General features: G+C 50.5%; 1 protein-coding gene across 1 annotated transcript in view; it reads right to left on the bottom strand.

Annotated features, from left to right (window-relative positions):
* Positions 1–1,258: 1,258 nt before the first annotated feature.
* The window catches only part of PSMD10 (proteasome 26S subunit, non-ATPase 10), a 26,323-nt gene continuing 7,826 nt past the window's right edge, over positions 1,259–19,755 (bottom strand). The window contains exons 4-5 of the mRNA XM_076055193.1: positions 9,952–10,118; positions 1,259–4,014 (exon numbers count right to left, since the gene is read on the bottom strand). Coding sequence (XP_075911308.1) covers positions 3,852–4,014; positions 9,952–10,118 — 330 coding nt within the window. The 3' untranslated portion in view covers positions 1,259–3,851. The remainder of the gene's footprint in view (positions 4,015–9,951; positions 10,119–19,755) is intronic.

The raw sequence follows: 19,755 nt of genomic DNA, 5'->3' as shown, positions 1-19,755 counted from the left end.
CACACACACACGGTGTTTGTTCCAACACACACACACGGTTCTTGTTCCAACACACACACACGGTGTTTGTTCCAACACACACACACGGTTCTTGTTCCAACACACACACACACGGTGGTTGTTACAACACACACACACGGTGCTTGTTACAACACACACACGGTGCTTGTTACAACACACACACACGGTGGTTGTTACAACACACACACGGTTCTTGTTCCAACACACACACGGTGTTTGTTCCAACACACACGGTGTTTGTTACAACACACACACACGGTGCTTGTTCCAACACACACACACACAGTGCTTGTTCCAACACACACACACACAGTGCTTGTTCCAACACACACACACACGGTGTTTGTTACAACACACACACACAGTGCTTGTTACAACACACACACGGTGTTTGTTACAACACACACACGCAGTGCTTGTTAAAACACACACACGGTGCTTGTTACAACACACACACACAGTGCTTGTTACAACACACACACACACGGTGGTTGTTACAACACACACACACACAGTGCTTGTTCCAACACACACACACGGTGTTTGTTACAACACACACACACACGGTGCTTGTTCCAACACACACACACACACGGTGCTTGTTACAACACACACACGGTGTTTGTTACAACACACACACACGGTGTTTGTTACAACACACACACGGTTCTTGTTCCAACACACACACACGGTGCTTGTTACAACACACACACACGGTGGTTGTTACAACACACACACGGTGTTTGTTACAACACACACACACACGGTGTTTGTTCCAACACACACACACGGTTCTTGTTCCAACACACACACACACGGTGCTTGTTACAACACACACACACGGTGGTTGTTCCAACACACACACACGGTGGTTGTTACAACACACACACACACGGTGGTTGTTACAACACACACACACACAGTGCTTGTTCCAACACACACACACACGGTGGTTGTTACAACACACACACACACACAGTGCTTGTTCCAACACACACACACACGGTGTTTGTTACAACACACACACACACGGTGCTTGTTCCAACACACACGGTGCTTGTTACAACACACACACACACACGGTGCTTGTTACAACACACACACGGTGCTTGTTACAACACACACACACGGTGGTTGTTACAACACGCACACACACACGGTGCTTGTTCCAACACACACGCGGCAAATTTCAAGTTTGTTGCATGTCGGGAAGCACGCTAAACATTTTGAACAGACGCACACATTAACAACTTTTATAGATTTACGGAGACAACGACCGCACAGATTCCCTCATCTCTCTCCTCCTCCTCCTCCCACCGTCGCGACGTGCCGAGCGCTCCCTCCCTCTCTCTCCTTCTCTCTCTCTCTCTCCTTCTCTCTCTCCCTCCCCCTCTCTCCCCCTCCCTACAACTCTCTCCTTCTCTCTCTTTCTCTCTCTCTCTCCTTCTCTCTCCCTCCCTACAACTCTCTCCTTCTCTCCCCCTCTCTCTCTCCTCTCTCTCTCCCTCTCTCTCTTTCTCTCTCTCTCTCCTTCTCTCTCTCTCCTCTCTCTCTCTTTCTCTCCCTCTCTCTCTTTCTCTCCCTCTCTCCCTCTCTCTCCCCCTCTCTCCTTCTCTCTCCTTCTCTCCCTCTCCCCCTGTCTCTCCTCTCCCTCTCTCTCCTTCTCTCTCTCCTTCTCTCCCTCTCTCTCCCTCTCTCTTCGCTGGCGGAGCCGCAAGCGTGGACGGTGGCGAGTCGAGGTAGGCGATGACCCCCAGGCTGCTTCCCACACCTCACATTGCTCTCGGCGGAGCTAAGCCCCGCCTCCAGCCACGCCCCCCCTTCGCGGAACCTTCCCACCGAAGTTTCCAGAACATTCCCACGAAGCTCCGCCCCCTCCCCGCCCCTTCTCCCCCGTTGCCTTTGGCCCAGATGGAACCATTTCTGATTGGATGTGAGTTACCCGGCGGTGATCACGCACCGACCGCCTCCGTCGTCCCGTAGATGGCGCTCTCTCTCATTACGGTTAGCGTAGTGTGTACTGTAGCGTAGTGTATTGTAGTGTGTATTGTAGCGTAGTGTGTATTGTAGTGTATTGTAGTGTATTGTAGCGTAGTGTAGTGTGTATTGTAGCGTAGTGTAGTGTGTATTGTAGCGTAGTGTGTATTGTAGCGTAGTGTAGTGTGTATTGTAGTGTAGTGTGTATTGTATCGTAGTGCGTATTGTAGTGTGTATTGTAGCGTAGTGTAGTGTGTATTGTGGCGTAGTGTGTATTGTACTGCTGCTACTGCTACTACAACTGCTGCTACTGCTGCTACTACTACTGCTACTACTACAGCTACTACTACTGCTACTACTACAGCTACTACTACTGCTGCTACTGCTACTACAGCTGCTACTACTACTGCTACTACTGCCGCTACTACTACTGCTACTACTACTGCTGCTACTACTGCTGTTACTACTGCTACTACTACTGCTGCTACTGCTGCTACTGCTGCTGTGTATTTGGAGTCTGCTTGTGCCCCTCTCCCTGTGTGGTCGTGGATATCTTTCCGGGCCCTCCGGGTTTTTCCCCCTCCGCATTTAGAATGGACGTCGCGTGTTTAAGAGCAATTTGGTTCCTGCTGCTATCAATTTTGATGCGACGGTGATGATGATGGTGATGACGGTGATGATGACGGTGGTGGTGATGACGATGGTGGTTGTGGTGATGATGGTGGTGGTGATGACGATGATGGTGGTGATGACGATGATGGTGGTGATGATTATGGTGGTGATGTTGGTGATGATTATGTTGGTGGTGATGATGACGGTGATGATGATGGTGATGATGACGGTGGTGATGATGGTGATGATGACGGTGGTGGTGGTGGTGATGACGATGATGACGGTGGTGGTGGTGATGATGATGATGGTGGTGATGACGATGATGATGGTGGTGGTGATGATGATGGTGGTGGTGGTGATGATGGTGGTGATGATGACGATGGTGGTTGTGGTGATGATGACGGTGGTGGTAGTGGTGATGACGGTGGTGGTAGTGGTGATGACGATGATGATGGTGGTGGTGATGATGATTATGATGGTGTGTGATGATGATGGTGATGATGATGGTGATGATGGTGGTGGTGATGATGATGGTGGTGGTGATGATGATGGTGATGATGATTATGGTGGTGGTGTGTGATGATGATGGTGGTGATGTTTATGGTGATGATGATTATGGTGGTGGTGTGTGATGATGATGGTGATTATGGTGGTGGTGTGTGATGATGATGATGATTATGGTTGTGGTGATGATTATGGTTGTGGTGATGATTATGGTTGTGGTGATGATTATGATGATTATGATGGTGATGATGGTGATGATGGTGGTGATGATGGTGATGATGATGGTGATGATGATGGTGGTGATGATGGTGGTGATGATGATGATGGTGGTGGTGGTGATGATGATGGTGATGAAGGTGATGATGATGGTGATGAAGGTGATGATGATGGTGATGATGATGGTGGTGGTGATGGTGGTGGTGATGATGGTGATTATGGTGGTGGTGTGTGATGATGATGATGATTATGGTTGTGGTGATGATTATGGTTGTGGTGATGATTATGGTGGTGGTAGTGATGACGATGATGGTGATGATGGTGATGATGGTGATGATGGTGGCGGCGATCATTAGTGGATGGCCGCGTCGCGAGTGAACAAGACCCTAGGAATCAGCCTCGGCGGAGGGTGACGGGGCCGCGCGGTTCCCTTCCGTCTTATAAATAAAATAAAAGCTTCGCCCGGGGGCGGGCGCTCGCCACGGCAACGTGGAATTGTCTACCCGCTTGCCGCCGGGGGTTTAGGTCTGCACGGGGGCCAGTGCCCTGCGTAGCAGCGCGGCGAGGCCCCTCGGGGCAACCTCCAGCGGGGTCTGTCCGTCAGCGTTGGCAATGTCCACGCTGGCGCCGTGCTTGAGCAGCAACTGAGCACCGTCGCTCCGCTCCTCCTCGCACGCCAGGTGGCTGAGAGGCAGAGAGGCGGAGAGACGGTGACGGACGGAGACGTTGACGGAGAGAGACACTGACGGAGAGAGACACTGACAGAGAGACACTGACAGAGAGACACAGACAGAGAGACACTGACAGAGAGACACAGACAGAGAGACACTGACAGAGAGACACTGACAGAGAGACACTGACAGAGAGACACTGACAGAGAGACACCGACAGAGACAGAGAGACACTGACAGAGAGACGTTGACGGAGAGAGACTGACAGAGAGACACTGATAGAGAGACACTGACAGAGACACTGACAGAGAGACACTGACAGAGAGACACTGACAGAGAGACGTTGACGGAGAGAGACACTGACAGAGAGACACTGACAGAGAGACGTTGACGGAGAGAGACGTTGACGGAGAGACGTTGACAGAGAGACACTGACAGAGAGACGGTGACGGAGAGAGACACTGACAGAGAGAGACAGACAGCGAGACACTGACAGAGAGACACTGACAGAGAGACACTGACAGAGAGACACTGACAGAGAGACACTGACAGAGACATTGACAGAGAGACACTGACAGAGACACTGACAGAGAGACACTGACAGAGAGACACTAACAGAGAGACACTGACAGAGAGAGACACAGACAGAGAGAGACACAGACAGAGAGACACTGACAGAGAGACACAGACAGAGAGACACTGACAGAGAGACACAGACAGAGAGACACTGACAGAGACACTGACAGAGAGACACTGACAGAGAGACACTAACAGAGAGACACTGACAGAGAGAGACACAGACAGAGAGACACAGACAGAGAGACACAGACAGAGAGACACTGACAGAGAGAGACACTGACAGAGAGACACTGACAGAGAGACGGTGACGGAGAGAGACACTGACAGAGAGAGACACTGACAGAGAGACACTGACAGAGAGACACTGACAGAGAGAGACACTGACACAGAGAGACACTGACAGAGAGAGACAATGACAGAGAGAGACATTGACAGAGAGAGACACTGACAGAGAGACATTGACACAGAGACATTGACAGAGAGACACTGACAGAGAGACACAGACAGAGAGACACTGACAGAGAGAGACTGACACAGAGAGACACTGACAGAGAGACAGAGACACTGACAGAGAGACACTGACAGAGAGAGACACTGACAGAGAGAGACACTGACAGAGAGACATTGACACAGAGACATTGACAGAGAGACACAGACAGAGAGAGACACAGACAGAGAGAGACACTGACAGAGAGAGACACTGACAGAGAGACACTGACAGAGAGACACTGACAGAGAGACACTGACAGAGAGACAGTGACAGAGAGACACTGACAGAGAGAGACACAGAGAGAGAGACACTGACAGAGAGACACTGACAGAGAGACACTGACAGAGAGACACTGACAGAGAGACACTGACAGAGAGACACTGACAGAGAGACACTGACAGAGAGACACAGACAGAGAGAGACTGACAGAGAGACACAGACAGAGAGACACTGACAGAGAGAGACACAGACAGAGAGACACTGACAGAGAGAGACACTGACAGAGAGACACTGACAGAGAGAGACAGACAGAGAGACACTGACAGAGAGACACTGACAGAGAGACACAGACAGAGAGACACTGACAGAGAGACACAGACAGAGAGAGACAGACAGAGAGACACTGACAGAGAGACACAGACAGAGAGACACAGACAGAGAGACACTGACAGAGAGACACAGACAGAGAGACAGACAGAGAGACACTGACAGAGAGAGACACTGACAGAGAGACACTGACAGAGAGACGGTGACGGAGAGAGACACTGACAGAGAGAGACACTGACAGAGAGACACTGACAGAGAGACACTGACAGAGAGAGACACTGACACAGAGAGACACTGACAGAGAGAGACACTGACACAGAGAGACATTGACAGAGAGAGACACTGACAGAGAGACATTGACACAGAGACATTGACAGAGAGACACTGACAGAGAGACACAGACAGAGAGACACTGACAGAGAGAGACTGACACAGAGAGACACTGACAGAGAGACAGAGACACTGACAGAGAGACACTGACAGAGAGAGACACTGACAGAGAGAGACACTGACAGAGAGACATTGACACAGAGACATTGACAGAGAGACACAGACAGAGAGAGACACAGACAGAGAGAGACACTGACAGAGAGAGACACTGACAGAGAGACACTGACAGAGAGACACTGACAGAGAGAGACACTGACAGAGAGACAGTGACAGAGAGACACTGACAGAGAGAGACACAGAGAGAGAGACACTGACAGAGAGACACTGACAGAGAGACACTGAGAGAGAGACACTGACAGAGAGACACTGACAGAGAGACACTGACAGAGAGACACTGACAGAGAGACACAGACAGAGAGAGACTGACAGAGAGACACAGACAGAGAGACACTGACAGAGAGAGACACAGACAGAGAGACACTGACAGAGAGAGACACTGACAGAGAGACACTGACAGAGAGACACTGACAGAGAGAGACAGACAGAGAGACACTGACAGAGAGACACTGACAGAGAGACACAGACAGAGAGACACTGACAGAGAGACACAGACAGAGAGAGACAGACAGAGAGACACTGACAGAGAGACACAGACAGAGAGACACAGACAGAGAGACACTGACAGAGAGACACTGACAGAGAGAGACACTGACAGAGAGACACTGACAGAGAGAGACACAGACAGAGAGACACTGACAGAGAGACACAGACAGAGAGAGACACTGACAGAGAGAGACACTGACAGAGAGACATTGACAGAGAGACACTGACAGAGAGACACAGACAGAGAGACACTGACAGAGAGACACTGACAGAGAGAGACACAGACAGAGAGACATTGACAGAGAGACACTGACAGAGAGACACTGACAGAGAGAGACACTGACAGAGAGACATTGACAGAGAGACACTGACAGAGAGACACAGACAGAGAGAGACACTGACAGAGAGAGACACTGACAGAGAGACATTGACAGAGAGACGCTGACAGAGAGACACTGACAGAGAGAGACACAGACAGAGAGAGACACTGACAGAGAGAGACACTGACAGAGAGACACAGACAGAGAGACACTGACAGAGAGACACAGACAGAGAGACACTGACAGAGAGACACTGACAGAGAGACACTGACAGAGAGACACTGACAGAGAGACACTGACAGAGAGACACTGACAGAGAGACACAGACAGAGAGACACTGACAGAGAGACACTGACAGAGACAGACACTGACAGAGAGAGACTGACAGAGAGACATTGACAGTGAGACACTGACAGAGAGACACTGACAGAGAGACACTAACAGAGAGACACTGACAGAGAGAGACACTGACAGAGAGAGACACTGACAGAGAGACACAGACAGAGAGACACAGACAGAGAGACACAGACAGAGAGTGGGTGAGCGAGTGGGTGAGTGTCTGGGTGAGTGAGTGAGCGAGTGGGTGAGCGAGTGGGTGAGTGTCTGGGTGAGTGAGTGAGCGAGTGGGTGAGCGAGTGGGTGAGTGTCTGGGTGAGTGAGTGAGTGAGTGGGTGAGCGAGTGGGTGAGTGTCTGGGTGAGTGAGTGAGCGAGTGGGTGAGCGAGTGGGTGAGTGTCTGGGTGAGTGAGTGAGCGAGTGGGTGAGCGAGTGGGTGAGTGTCTGGGTGAGTGAGTGAGCGAGTGGGTGAGCGAGCGGGTGAGTGTCTGGGTGAGTGATTGAGCGAGTGGGTGAGCGAGTGGGTGAGTGTCTGGGTGAGTGAGTGGGTGAGCGAGTGAGTGAGTGGGTGAGCGAGTGAGTGTCTGGGTGAGCGAGTGGGTGAGCGAGTGGGTGAGTGCCTGGGTGAGTGTCTGGGTGAGTGTCTGGGTGAGCGAGTGGGTGAGCGAGTGGGTGAGCGAGTGGGTGAGTGTCTGGGTGAGTGAGTGAGCGAGTGGGTGAGCGAGTGGGTGAGTGTCTGGGTGAGTGAGTGAGCGAGTGGGTGAGCGAGTGGGTGAGTGTCTGGGTGAGTGAGTGAGTGAGTGGGTGAGCGAGTGGGTGAGTGTCTGGGTGAGTGAGTGAGCGAGTGGGTGAGCGAGTGGGTGAGTGTCTGGGTGAGTGAGTGAGCGAGTGGGTGAGCGAGTGGGTGAGTGTCTGGGTGAGTGAGTGAGCGAGTGGGTGAGCGAGCGGGTGAGTGTCTGGGTGAGTGATTGAGCGAGTGGGTGAGCGAGTGGGTGAGTGTCTGGGTGAGTGGGTGAGCGAGTGAGTGAGTGGGTGAGCGAGTGAGTGTCTGGGTGAGCGAGTGGGTGAGCGAGTGGGTGAGTGCCTGGGTGAGTGTCTGGGTGAGTGTCTGGGTGAGCGAGTGGGTGAGCGAGTGGGTGAGTGTCTGGGTGAGTGTCTGGGTGAGTGAGTGAGCGGGTGGGTGAGCGAGTGGGTGAGTGTCTGGGTGAGTGAGTGAGCGAGTGGGTGAGCGAGTGGGTGAGTGTCTGGGTGAGTGAGTGAGCGAGTGGGTGAGCGAGTGGGTGAGTGTCTGGGTGAGTGAGTGAGCGAGTGGGTGAGCGAGTGGGTGAGTGTCTGGGTGAGTGAGTGAGTGAGCGAGTGGGTGAGCGAGTGGGTGAGTGTCTGGGTGAGTGAGTGAGCGAGTGGGTGAGCGAGTGGGTGAGTGTCTGGGTGAGTGAGTGAGCGAGTGGGTGAGCGAGCGGGTGAGTGTCTGGGTGAGTGATTGAGCGAGTGGGTGAGCGAGTGGGTGAGTGTCTGGGTGAGTGAGTGGGTGAGCGAATGAGTGAGTGGGTGAGCGAGTGAGTGTCTGGGTGAGCGAGTGGGTGAGCGAGTGGGTGAGTGTCTGGGTGAGTGTCTGGGTGAGTGTCTGGGTGAGCGAGTGGGTGAGCGAGTGGGTGAGTGTCTGGGTGAGTGTCTGGGTGAGTGAGTGAGCGAGTGGGTGAGCGAGTGGGTGAGTGTCTGGGTGAGTGAGTTACCGAGTGGGTGAGCGAGTGGTTGAGTGTCTGGGTGAGTGAGTGAGCGAGTGGGTGAGCGAGTGGGTGAGTGTCTGGGTGAGTGAGTGAGCGAGTGGGTGAGCGAGTGGGTGAGTGTCTGGGTGAGTGAGTGAGTGAGTGAGCGAGCGAGTGGGTGAGCGAGTGAGTGTCTGGGTGAGCGGGTGAGCGAGTGGGTGAGTGAGTGAGCGAGTGAGTAGGTGAGCGAGTGGGTGAGCGAGTAGGTGAGCGAGTGGGTGAGTGTCTGGGTGAGTGAGTGGGTGAGCGAGTGGGTGAGCGAGTGAGTGAGTGGGTGAGCGAGTGAGTGTCTAGGTGAGCGAGTGGGTGAGCGAGTGGGTGAGTGTCTGGGTGAGTGTCTGGGTGAGTGTCTGGGTGAGCGAGTGGGTGAGCGAGTGGGTGAGTGTCTGGGTGAGTGTCTGGGTGAGTGAGTGAGCGAGTGGGTGAGCGAGTGGGTGAGTGTCTGGGTGAGTGAGTTACCGAGTGGGTGAGCGAGTGGGTGAGTGTCTGGGTGAGTGAGTGAGCGAGTGGGTGAGCGAGTGGGTGAGTGTCTGGGTGAGTGAGTGAGCGAGTGGGTGAGCGAGTGGGTGAGTGTCTGGGTGAGTGAGTGAGTGAGTGAGCGAGCGAGTGGGTGAGCGAGTGAGTGTCTGGGTGAGCGGGTGAGCGAGTGGGTGAGTGAGTGAGCGAGTGAGTAGGTGAGCGAGTGGGTGAGCGAGTAGGTGAGCGAGTGAGTGTCTGGGTGAGCGAGTGAGTGAGCGGGTGAGTGTCTGGGTGAGTGAGTGAGCGAGTGGGTGAGCGAGTGTCTGGGTGAGTGTCTGGGTGAGTGAGTAGGTGAGTGAGTGGGTGAGTATCTGGGTGAGTGTCTGGGTGAGTGAGTAGGTGAGTGAGTAGGTGAGCGAGTGAGTGTCTGGGTGAGCGAGCGGGCGAGCGAGCGTCACGCACAGCGGCGTGTTGCCCTGCCCGTCCTGCAGGTTACTGGAGGCCCCGTGCTGTAGCAGGAGCTGCAGACAGGCCCCGTGTCCCTGCGCGGCCGCGCGGTGCACCGGCGTGGAGCGGAGGCTGTCGCCCACGTCCGGGTCGGCTCCCGCCACCAGCAGCAGCTCCAGGATCTGTCGGCAAGGACAAAGGTCACCCGCGTAGCCTCTGACGGACCGCCGGGGCAAGTGCCGAAGTTGCCGTTCGATTCGCGATTGCATTTTTGAAAGTCGAGCTGCGTCATTAGGCCTCCCTTTGCCCAGCAGCAACACGTGATACCAGCACGCAACACGTGATACCAGCACGCAACACGTGATACCAGCACGCAACACGTGATACAAGCACGCAACACGTGATACCAGTAGCAACACGTGATACCAGCAGCAACACGTGATACCAGTAGCAACACGTGATACCAGTAGCAACACGTGATACCAGCACGCAACACGTGATACCAGCAGCAACACGTGATACCAGCAGCAACACGTGATACCAGCAGCAACACGTGATACCAGTAGCAACACGTGATACCAGCAGCAACACGTGATACCAGCACGCAACACGTGATACCAGCAGCAACACGTGATACCAGTAACAACACGTGATACCAGTAGCAACACGTGATACCAGCAGCAACACGTGATACCAGTAGCAACACGTGATACCAGCAGCAACACGTGATACCAGTAGCAACACGTGATACCAGCAGCAACACGTGATACCAGTAGCAACACGTGATACCAGCAGCAACACGTGATACCAGTAGCAACACGTGATACCAGTAGCAACACGTGATACCAGTAGCAACACGTGATAACAGTAGCAACACGTGATACCAGTAACAACACGTGATACAAGCACGCAACACGTGATACCAGTAGCAACACGTGATACCAGTAGCAACACGTGATACCAGTAGCAACACGTGATACCAGCACGCAACACGTGATACCAGTAGCAACACGTGATAATAAGGGGGTCGCCCCGGTTACCCATTTTTTTTTTATGGCGACGAAATTGAAGCTTCTTTTTTGTTTTTACTTACCAGGATTCATGTTCACCGCATTAACCCGCGGTCACAATGCAGACGAAAATCCACACACCGCCGTGATGATGTGTGCGTTCAATTTTGATCTAAAGCTTCCGTGGCTACAGCGACTCATATTCTTGGCTCTTTCGGTAAAGGCACGTTGAAGGGAAACAATGAAATAATTAAAAAAATATATAAAACGATAAAATTCTCACGGCGTTTCGACCGTAACGCAAACGTCGTGAGAATTTTGTTTCATTGTTTTATATGTATTTTTATTATTTTGTTGTTTCCCTTCAACGTGACTTTACCGAAAGAGCTAAGAATATGAATATGACGATGCACTGTCCTTGAAGCTGATTGGTCCGCACCAAGGGACGGCTTTCTTTTGAGCCAATTGGTGCTCGACCAGATGACGTCAAAAGGCGTCACACAGCTCAAAGACAATGCCGCTATCGAAGTAATGAGGGCTCGGGGTGAGCATCAGTTTTGTCACGCTAAAGTTCAACATTCACTGTGTAAGAGATTTACAACACGTGATGGAGCATTACCAACGCGTCGCCATCACAATGTGAACTAGCGTGTGGGCGCTAGCGTGTGGGTGTTAGCGTGTGGGTGTTAGCGTGTGGGTGTTAGCGTGTGGGCGCTAGCGTGTGGGCGCTAGCGTGTGGGCGCTAGCGTGTGGGCGCTAGCGTGTGGGTGCTAGCGTGTGGGCGCTAGCGTGTGGGCGTTAGCGTGTGGGTGCTAGCGTGTGGGTGTTAGCGTGTGGGTGTTAGCGTGTGGGTGTTAGCGTGTGGGTGTTAGCGGGTGGGTGTTAGCGTGTGGGTGTTAGCGTGTGGGTGTTAGCGTGTGGGTGTTAGCGGGTGGGTGTTAGCGTGTGGGTGTTAGCGGGTGGGTGTTAGTGTGTTAAGGTGTGGGTGTTAGCGGGTGGGTGTTAGCGTGTGGGTGTTAGCGTGTGGGTGTTAGCGTGTGGGTGTTAGCGTGTGGGTGTTAGCGTGTGGGTGCTAGCGTGTGGGTGTTAGCGGGTGGGTGTTAGCGTGTGGGTGTTAGCGTGTGGGTGTTAGCGTGTGGGCGTTAGCGTGTGGGCGTTAGCGTGTGGGCGTTAGCGTGTGGGTGTTAGTGTGTGTTAGTGTGTGGGTGTTAGCGTGGTTTGCAGATTTGCTGAGCATTTCTGTGAGGTCCTGGGGGAGGGAAAATCCCTCAGCCAGGAAAACATCGTGGCACAAAGTGAGGATGACCCTGCTGAGGCTGCGGTGCCTCAAATATTGGAAGAAGTCACCCCCTGTGAGTGGCTGGCTGAGGTGCCATCTGTTGAGGAAGTACTGAAGGCGATCCGGAGTCTGAGACCAGGAAAGGCAGCGGGCAGAGATGATCTCCCAAGCGAAATGCTGAGGGAGGGTGGCGTTTGTGCACAGACTGCCCTATATGATATCATAACAACAGTCCGGACCACTGGACGGGTTCCGCAGGATTGGAAGGATGCCCTGGTGGTCCCCCTCTTTAAGAAGGCGGACCGCACAGACTGTAACAACTACAGGGGCATCTCAGTCCTCAGTGTGCCGGGAAAGGTCCTGGCAAGGATTATTCAGCATCGCCTTGCCAGGCACGCTGAGGAGAGGCTTGCGGAGCCCCAATTCGGTTTCAGGAAAGGGCGGTCCTGCACAGATGCCATATTTTCCGTCCGTCTGCTACAGCAGAGGTGTAGGGAATTCCAACAAGACCTACATCTCTGCTTTATTGACCTGGTCAAGGCCTATGATACCATCAGTAGGCCTGGGCTCTGGGTCGTTCTTCGTGCTTTTGGAGTACCTGACCCTCTGCTCACGATCATTAAGGACCTTCATGATGGTGAGCGGGCCGGGGTAAAACTACGTGGCCGGGAGTCAGAGCCATTCCCTGTACACCTTGGGGTGCGACAGGGATGTCCTCTGGCTCCCACATTATTTAACATCTATTTTAACCACGTAGTTCGTGAAGCCTTCAATAGCTGTACCGGGGGAATCTCCATATGGTACAGATATAATGGGAGGCTGATCGATGCCCGGGTGCGGTCAAGGGATGGCTCCCTATTGCTAAACCACGTTATGTATGCTGATGATTTGGTAATAGCTGCTCAGTCAGAGGAGGAGTTGGAGACGCTGCTGCTGAGACTGGAGCGTGCCACTAAAAGGTGGGGCCTTACCATCAGCCCCACCAAAACTAAGCACCTGCCTGGGTATTTTGTACCATCGGACACTCCACCCCCACAACTCCCAATCGGTGATGGGGCAGTTGTGGAGAGAGTGGAGAGTTTCCCATACCTAAGCAGTGTGCTCATGACTGGCTCCAGTTTAACAGCAGAGGTCTCACTCCGAATCAGTCGAGCGGCAATATCTTTTCATCGGTTGCGTAACGCTGTGTGGAAGCTACCTGGTCTGTCGCTCCGCACTAAGCTTCAGGTCTTCTCGGCCACGGTCATTCCCTCCCTTCTCTACGCTTGCGAAACGTGGACCCCCCTAATGGAACATCTTCGCCGGTTAGAAACATTTAGGCTGGCCTGCCTACGATCCATCCTGGGTTTAACCAGACTGGATTGTGTGAGGAGCTCACAAATCCTTGAAAGATCTGGGCAAGGTCCCATCGGTGAGCTCCTCCGGCGGGCAAGGCTGCGATGGCTGGGTCATGTAGCCCGCATGCCCAGCCACCGCATGCCGAAACAGCTTTTGTTCGGCCGGATTGAGGGGGCAAAGCGGGCACGGCACGGGCTAGAGAAGAGATGGAGTGATGTGGTACCGGAGGACGTGGAGCTGAGTGGACTTGCCGATGACTGGTACCAGCGGTGTCAAGATCGGCCTCTGTGGAGGAGGCTCGTGAAGGACGCTACTGGGCAGTTGGAGGCAGTCGCCCTCCAACAACAACGGAGGGCGGAGGAGCGACGCTCAGAACAACGAGCGGAGCGCCGGGTGGCTAAAGCACAGCAGGTTGGCACAGTAGGGGGCACAGGTGGTGCATCAGCCAGTCATCTCAGTCAGTCGACCTGTGGCACCTGGGTCTGCCCCGTGACCTCCTGCCAGCGGGCGTTCGACACTTCACGTGGCCTCAGGGTGCACATAGCCTGGCACAAGCGTCGTGGTGACGTCACCGCCACTTAGTGGCGAATGGCGGTTGTTGTTGTTAGCGTGTGGGCGTTAGCGTGTGGGCGTTAGCGTGTGTTAGTGTGTGTTAGTGTGAGTGTTAGTGTGTGTTAGTGTTAGTGTGTGTTAGTGTGTGGTGTTAGTGTGTGTTAGTGTTAGTGTGTGTTAGTGTGTGGTGTTAGTGTGTGTTAGTGTTAGTGTGAGTGTTAGTGTGTTATAGTGTTAGTGTTAGTGTGTAGTGTTAGTGTGTGTTAGTGTGTGTTTGTGTGTGTTAGTGTGTGTGTTAGTGAGTGTTAGTGTGTTAGTGTTAGTGTGTGTTAGTGTTAGTGTGTGTTAGTGTGTGTTAGTGTTAGTGTGTATTAGTGTTAGTGTGTGTTAGTGTGAGTGTGAGTGTTAGTGTGTGTTAGTGTGTTATAGTGTTAGTGTGTGTGAGTGTGTGTGAGTGTTAGTGTGTGTGAGTGTTAGTGTGTGTTAGTGTGTGTGAGTGTTAGTGTGTGTTAGTGTGTGTTAGTGTGTGTTTGTGTGTGTTTGTGTGTGTTAGTGTGCGGTGTTAGTGTGTGTTAGTGTGTTAGTGTTAGTGTGTGTTAGTGTTAGTGTGTGTTAGTGTTAGTGTGAGTGTTAGTGTGTGTTAGTGTTAGTGTGTGTTAGAGTTAGTGTGTTAGTGTGTGTTAGTGTTAGTGTGTGTTAGTGTTAGTGTGTTAGTGTGTGTCAGTGTTAGTGTGTGTTAGTGTTAGTGTGTTAGTGTTAGTGTGAGTGTTAGTGTGTGTTAGTGTGTGTTAGTGTGTATTAGTGTTAGTGTGTATTAGTGTTAGTGTGTTAGTGTTAGTGTGTGTTAGTGTGTTAGTGTTAGTGTGAGTGTTAGTGTGAGTGTTAGTGTGTGTTAGTGTGTGTTAGTGTGTATTAGTGTGTATTAGTGTTAGTGTGTTAGTGTGTGTTAGTGTGTTAGTGTGTTATAGTGTTAGTGTGTGTTAGTGTGTTATACTGTAGTGTGTGTTAGTGTGTTAGTGTTAGTGTGTTAGTGAGTGTTAATGTGTTAGTGTGAGTGTGTTAGTGTGTGTTAGTGTTAGTGTGTGTTAGTGTGTTAGTGTGTTATAGTGTTAGTGTGTGTTAGTGTGTGTTAGTGTGTTATACTGTAGTGTGTGTTAGTGTGTTATACTGTAGTGTGTGTTAGTGTGTGTTAGTGTGTTATACTGTAGTGTGTGTTAGTGTGTTATACTGTAGTGTGTGTTAGTGTGAGTGTGTTAGTGTGTTAGTGTTAGTGTGTGTTAGTGTGTGTTAGTGTGTGTTAGTGTGTTAGTGTTAGTGTGTGTTAGTGTGTTATAGTGTTAGTGTGTGTTAGTGTTAGTGTGTGTTAGTGTGAGTGTTAGTGTGTGTTAGTGTTAGTGTGTGTTAGTGTGTTAGTGTGTGTTAGTGTGTGTTAGTGTTAGTGTGTTAGTGTGTGTTAGTGTGTGTTAGTGTGTGTTAGTGTGTGTTAGTGTTAGTGTGTGTGTTAGTGTGTGTGTTAGTGTGTTAGTGTGTGTTAGTGTGTGTTAGTGTTAGTGTGAGTGTTAGTGTGTGTTAGTGTGTTAGTGTGTGGTAGTGCAGCGTGTGCGTCACCTCGGGGTGGTTGCGTGAGGCTGCGTAGTGTGTGTTAGTGTGTTATAGTGTTAGTGTGTGTTAGTGTGTGTTAGTGTGTGTTAGTGTGTGTTAGTGTTAGTGTGTTAGTGTGTGTTAGTGTGTGTTAGTGTTAGTGTGTTAGTGTGAGTTAGTGTTAGTGTGTTAGTGTTAGTGTGTTATACTGTAGTGTGTGTGTTAGTGTGTGTGAGTGTTAGTGTGTTAGTGTGAGTTAGTGTTAGTGTGTTAGTGTTAGTGTGTTAGTGTTAGTGTGTGTTAGTGTTAGTGTGTTGTTAGTGTGTGTTAGTGTGTGTTAGTGTGTGTTAGTGTGAGTGTGTTAGTGTGTGTGTTAGTGTGTTAGTGTGTGTTAGTGTGTGAGTGTGTGTTAGTGTGTGTTAGTGTGTGAGTGTGTGTTAGTGTTTGTTAGTGTTAGTGTGTGTTAGTGTGTGTTAGTGTTAGTGTGTGAGTGTGTGTTAGTGAGTGTTAGTGTGTTATACTGTAGTGTGTGTTAGTGTGAGTGTGTTAGTGTGTGTGTTAGTGTGTTAGTGTGTGTTAGTGTTAGTGTGTGAGTGTGTGTTAGTGTGTGTTAGTGTTAGTGTGTGTTAGTGTGTGTTAGTGTGTGTTAGTGTGAGTGTGTTAGTGTGTGTGTTAGTGTGTTAGTGTGTGTTAGTGTGTGTTAGTGTGTGAGTGTGTGTTAGTGTGTGTTAGTGTGTGAGTGTGTGTTAGTGTTAGTGTGTGTTAGTGTGTGTTAGTGTGTGTTAGTGTGAGTGTGTTAGTGTGTGTGTTAGTGTGTTAGTGTGTGTTAGTGTGTGAGTGTGTGTTAGTGTGTGTTAGTGTGTGAGTGTGTGTTAGTGTGTGTTAGTGTTAGTGTGTGTTAGTGTGTGTTAGTGTGTTAGTGTGTGTTAGTGTGTTAGTGTGTGTTAGTGTTAGTGTGTGTTAGTGTGTGTTAGTGTGAGTGTGTTAGTGTGGTGTTAGTGTTATAGTGTGTTAGTGTGTGGTAGTGCAGCGAGTGCGTCACCTCGGGGTGGTTGCGTGAGGCTGCGTAGTGTGTGTTAGTGTGTGTTAGTGTGTTAGTGTGTGTTAGTGTGTGTTAGTGTGTGTTAGTGTGTTATACTGTAGTGTGTGTTAGTGTGAGTGTGTTAGTGTGGTGTTAGTGTTATAGTGTGTTAGTGTGTGGTAGTGCAGCGAGTGCGTCACCTCGGGGTGGTTGCGTGAGGCTGCGTAGTGTGTGTTAGTGTGTTATAGTGTTAGTGTGTGTTAGTGTGTTATACTGTAGTGTTAGTGTGTTAGTGTGTGTTAGTGTGTTAGTGTTAGTGTGTTATAGTGTTAGTGTGTGTGTTAGTGTGTTATAGTGTTAGTGTGTGTATTAGTGTGTTATAGTGTTAGTGTGTGTTAGTGTGTTATACTGTAGTGTTAGTGTGTTAGTGTGTGTTAGTGTTAGTGTGTTAGTGTTAGTGTGTTATAGTGTTAGTGTGTGTTAGTGTTAGTGTGTGTTAGTGTGTGGTGTTAGTGAGTGTTAGTGTGTTAGTGAGTGTTAGTGTTAGTGTGTTAGTGTGCGGTAGTGTGCGGTAGTGCAGCGAGTGCGTCACCTCGGGGTGGTTGCGTGAGGCTGCGTAGTGTGTGTTAGTGTGTTATACTGTAGTGTGTGAGTGTGTTAGTGTGTGTTAGTGTGTGTTAGTGTGTGTTAGTGTGTGTTAGTGTGTGTTAGTGTTAGTGTGTTATAGTGTTAGTGTGTGTTAGTGTGTTATAGTGTTAGTGTGTGTTATAGTGTTAGTGTGTTATAGTGTGTTAGTGTGTGTTAGTGCAGCGAGTGCGTCACCTCGGGGTGGTTGCGTGAGGCTGCGTAGTGTGTGTTAGTGTGTGTTAGTGTGTTAGTGTGTGTTAGTGTTAGTGTGTGTTAGTGTGTTAGTGTTAGTGTGTTAGTGTGTGTGTGTTAGTGTGTGTTAGTGAGTGTGTTAGTGTGTTAGTGTGTGTTAGTGAGTGTGTTAGTGTGTTAGTGTGTGTTAGTGCAGCGAGTGCGTCACCTCGGGGTGGTTGCGTGAGGCTGCGTAGTGTGTGTTAGTGTGTGTTAGTGAGTGTTAGTGTGTTAGTGTGTGTGTTAGTGTGTGTGTTAGTGTGCGGTAGTGTGTGGTAGTGCAGCGAGTGCGTCACCTCGGGGTGGTTGCGTGAGGCTGCGTAGTGTGTGTTAGTGTGTGTTAGTGTGTGTGTGTTAGTGTGTGTTAGTGTGTGTTAGTGTGAGTGTGTTAGTGTGGTGTTAGTGTTATAGTGTGTTAGTGTGCGGTAGTGCAGCGAGTGCGTCACCTCGGGGTGGTTGCGTGAGGCTGCGTAGTGTGTGTTAGTGTGTGGTAGTGTGTGTTAGTGTGAGTGTGTTATAGTGTGAGTGTGTTAGTGTGTTATAGTGTTAGTGTGTGTTAGTGTGTGTGTGTTAGTGTGTTAGTGTGTGGTAGTGTGTGTTAGTGTGTGTTAGTGCAGCGAGTGCGTCACCTCGGGGTGGTTGCGTGAGGCTGTGTAGTGTGTGTTAGTGTGTGTTAGTGTGTGTGTGTTAGTGTGTGTTAGTGTTAGTGTGTGAGTGTGTTAGTGTGTGTTAGTGTGTGTTAGTGTGTGTTAGTGTGTGTTAGTGTGTGGTAGTGCAGCGAGTGCGTCACCTCGGGGTGGTTGCGTGAGGCTGCGTAGTGTGTGTTAGTGTGTGTTAGTGTTAGTGTGTTAGTGTGTGTTAGTGTGAGTGTTAGTGTGTGTGTTAGTGTGTGTTAGAGTGTGGTGTTAGTGTGTTATAGTGTGTTAGTGTGTGTTAGTGTGTGTTAGTGTGTGTGTGTTAGTGTGAGTGTGTTAGTGTGTGTTATAGTGTTAGTGAGTGTGTTAGTGTGTTAGTGTGTGTTAGTGCAGCGAGCGCGTCACCTCGGGGTGGTTGCGTGAGGCTGCGTAGTGTGTGTTAGTGTGTGTTAGTGTTAGTGTGTTATAGTGTTAGTGTGTGTTAGTGTGTTATAGTGTTAGTGTGTGTTATAGTGTTAGTGTGTTATAGTGTGTTAGTGTGTGTTAGTGCAGCGAGCGCGTCACCTCGGGGTGGTTGCGTGAGGCTGCGTAGTGTTAGTGTTAGTGTGTTATACTGTAGTGTGTGAGTGTGTTAGTGTGTGTGAGTGTGTTATAGTGTGTTAGTGTGTGGTAGTGCAGCGAGTGCGTCACCTCGGGGTGGTTGCGTGAGGCTGCGTAGTGTGTGTTAGTGTGTGTTAGTGTGTGAGTGTGTTAGTGTGTGTTAGTGTGTGTTAGTGTGTGTTAGTGCAGCGAGTGCGTCACCTCGGGGTGGTTGCGTGAGGCTGCGTAGTGTGTGTTAGTGTGTGTTAGTGTGTTAGTGTGTGTTAGTGTGTTAGTGTGTGTAGTGTGTTATAGTGTTAGTGTGTTAGTGTTAGTGTGTGTTAGTGTGTGTTAGTGTGTGTTAGTGTGGTGTTAGTGTGTGTTAGTGTGGTGTTAGTGTGTGTTAGTGTGTGTTAGTGTGGTGTTAGTGTGTGTTAGTGTGGTGTTAGTGTGTGTTAGTGTGTGTTAGTGTGGTGTTAGTGTGTGTTAGTGTGGTGTTAGTGTGTGTTAGTGTGTGGTAGTGCAGCGAGTGCGTCACCTCGGGGTGGTTGCGTGAGGCTGCGTAGTGTGTGTTAGTGTGTGTTGGTGTGTGTTAGTGTGAGTGTGTTATAGTGTGAGTGTGTTAGTGTGTGTTAGTGTGTGTTAGTGTGTGTTAGTGCAGCGAGTGCGTCACCTCGGGGTGGTTGCGTGAGGCTGCGTAGTGTTAGTGTGTGTTAGTGTGTGTTAGTGTGTGTTAGTGTGTTATAGTGTTAGTGAGTGTTATAGTGTGTTAGTGTGTGTTAGTGCAGCGAGTGCGTCACCTCGGGGTGGTTGCGTGAGGCTGCGTAGTGTTAGTGTTAGTGTGTTATACTGTAGTGTGTGAGTGTGTTAGTGTGTGTTAGTGTGTGTTAGTGCAGCGAGTGCGTCACCTCGGGGTGGTTGCGTGAGGCTGCGTAGTGTTAGTGTTAGTGTGTTATACTGTAGTGT

This window comes from Petromyzon marinus, chromosome 70 (genome assembly GCF_048934315.1).
Source record: "Petromyzon marinus isolate PM22_M1 ecotype Great Lakes invasive population chromosome 70, UKy_Petmar_22M1.pri1.0, whole genome shotgun sequence".
Taxonomy (NCBI): Eukaryota; Metazoa; Chordata; class Hyperoartia; order Petromyzontiformes; family Petromyzontidae; genus Petromyzon; species Petromyzon marinus.
The sequence above is the reverse complement of the archived record's forward strand: the minus strand, read 5'-3'. Positions and strand labels throughout refer to the sequence as shown.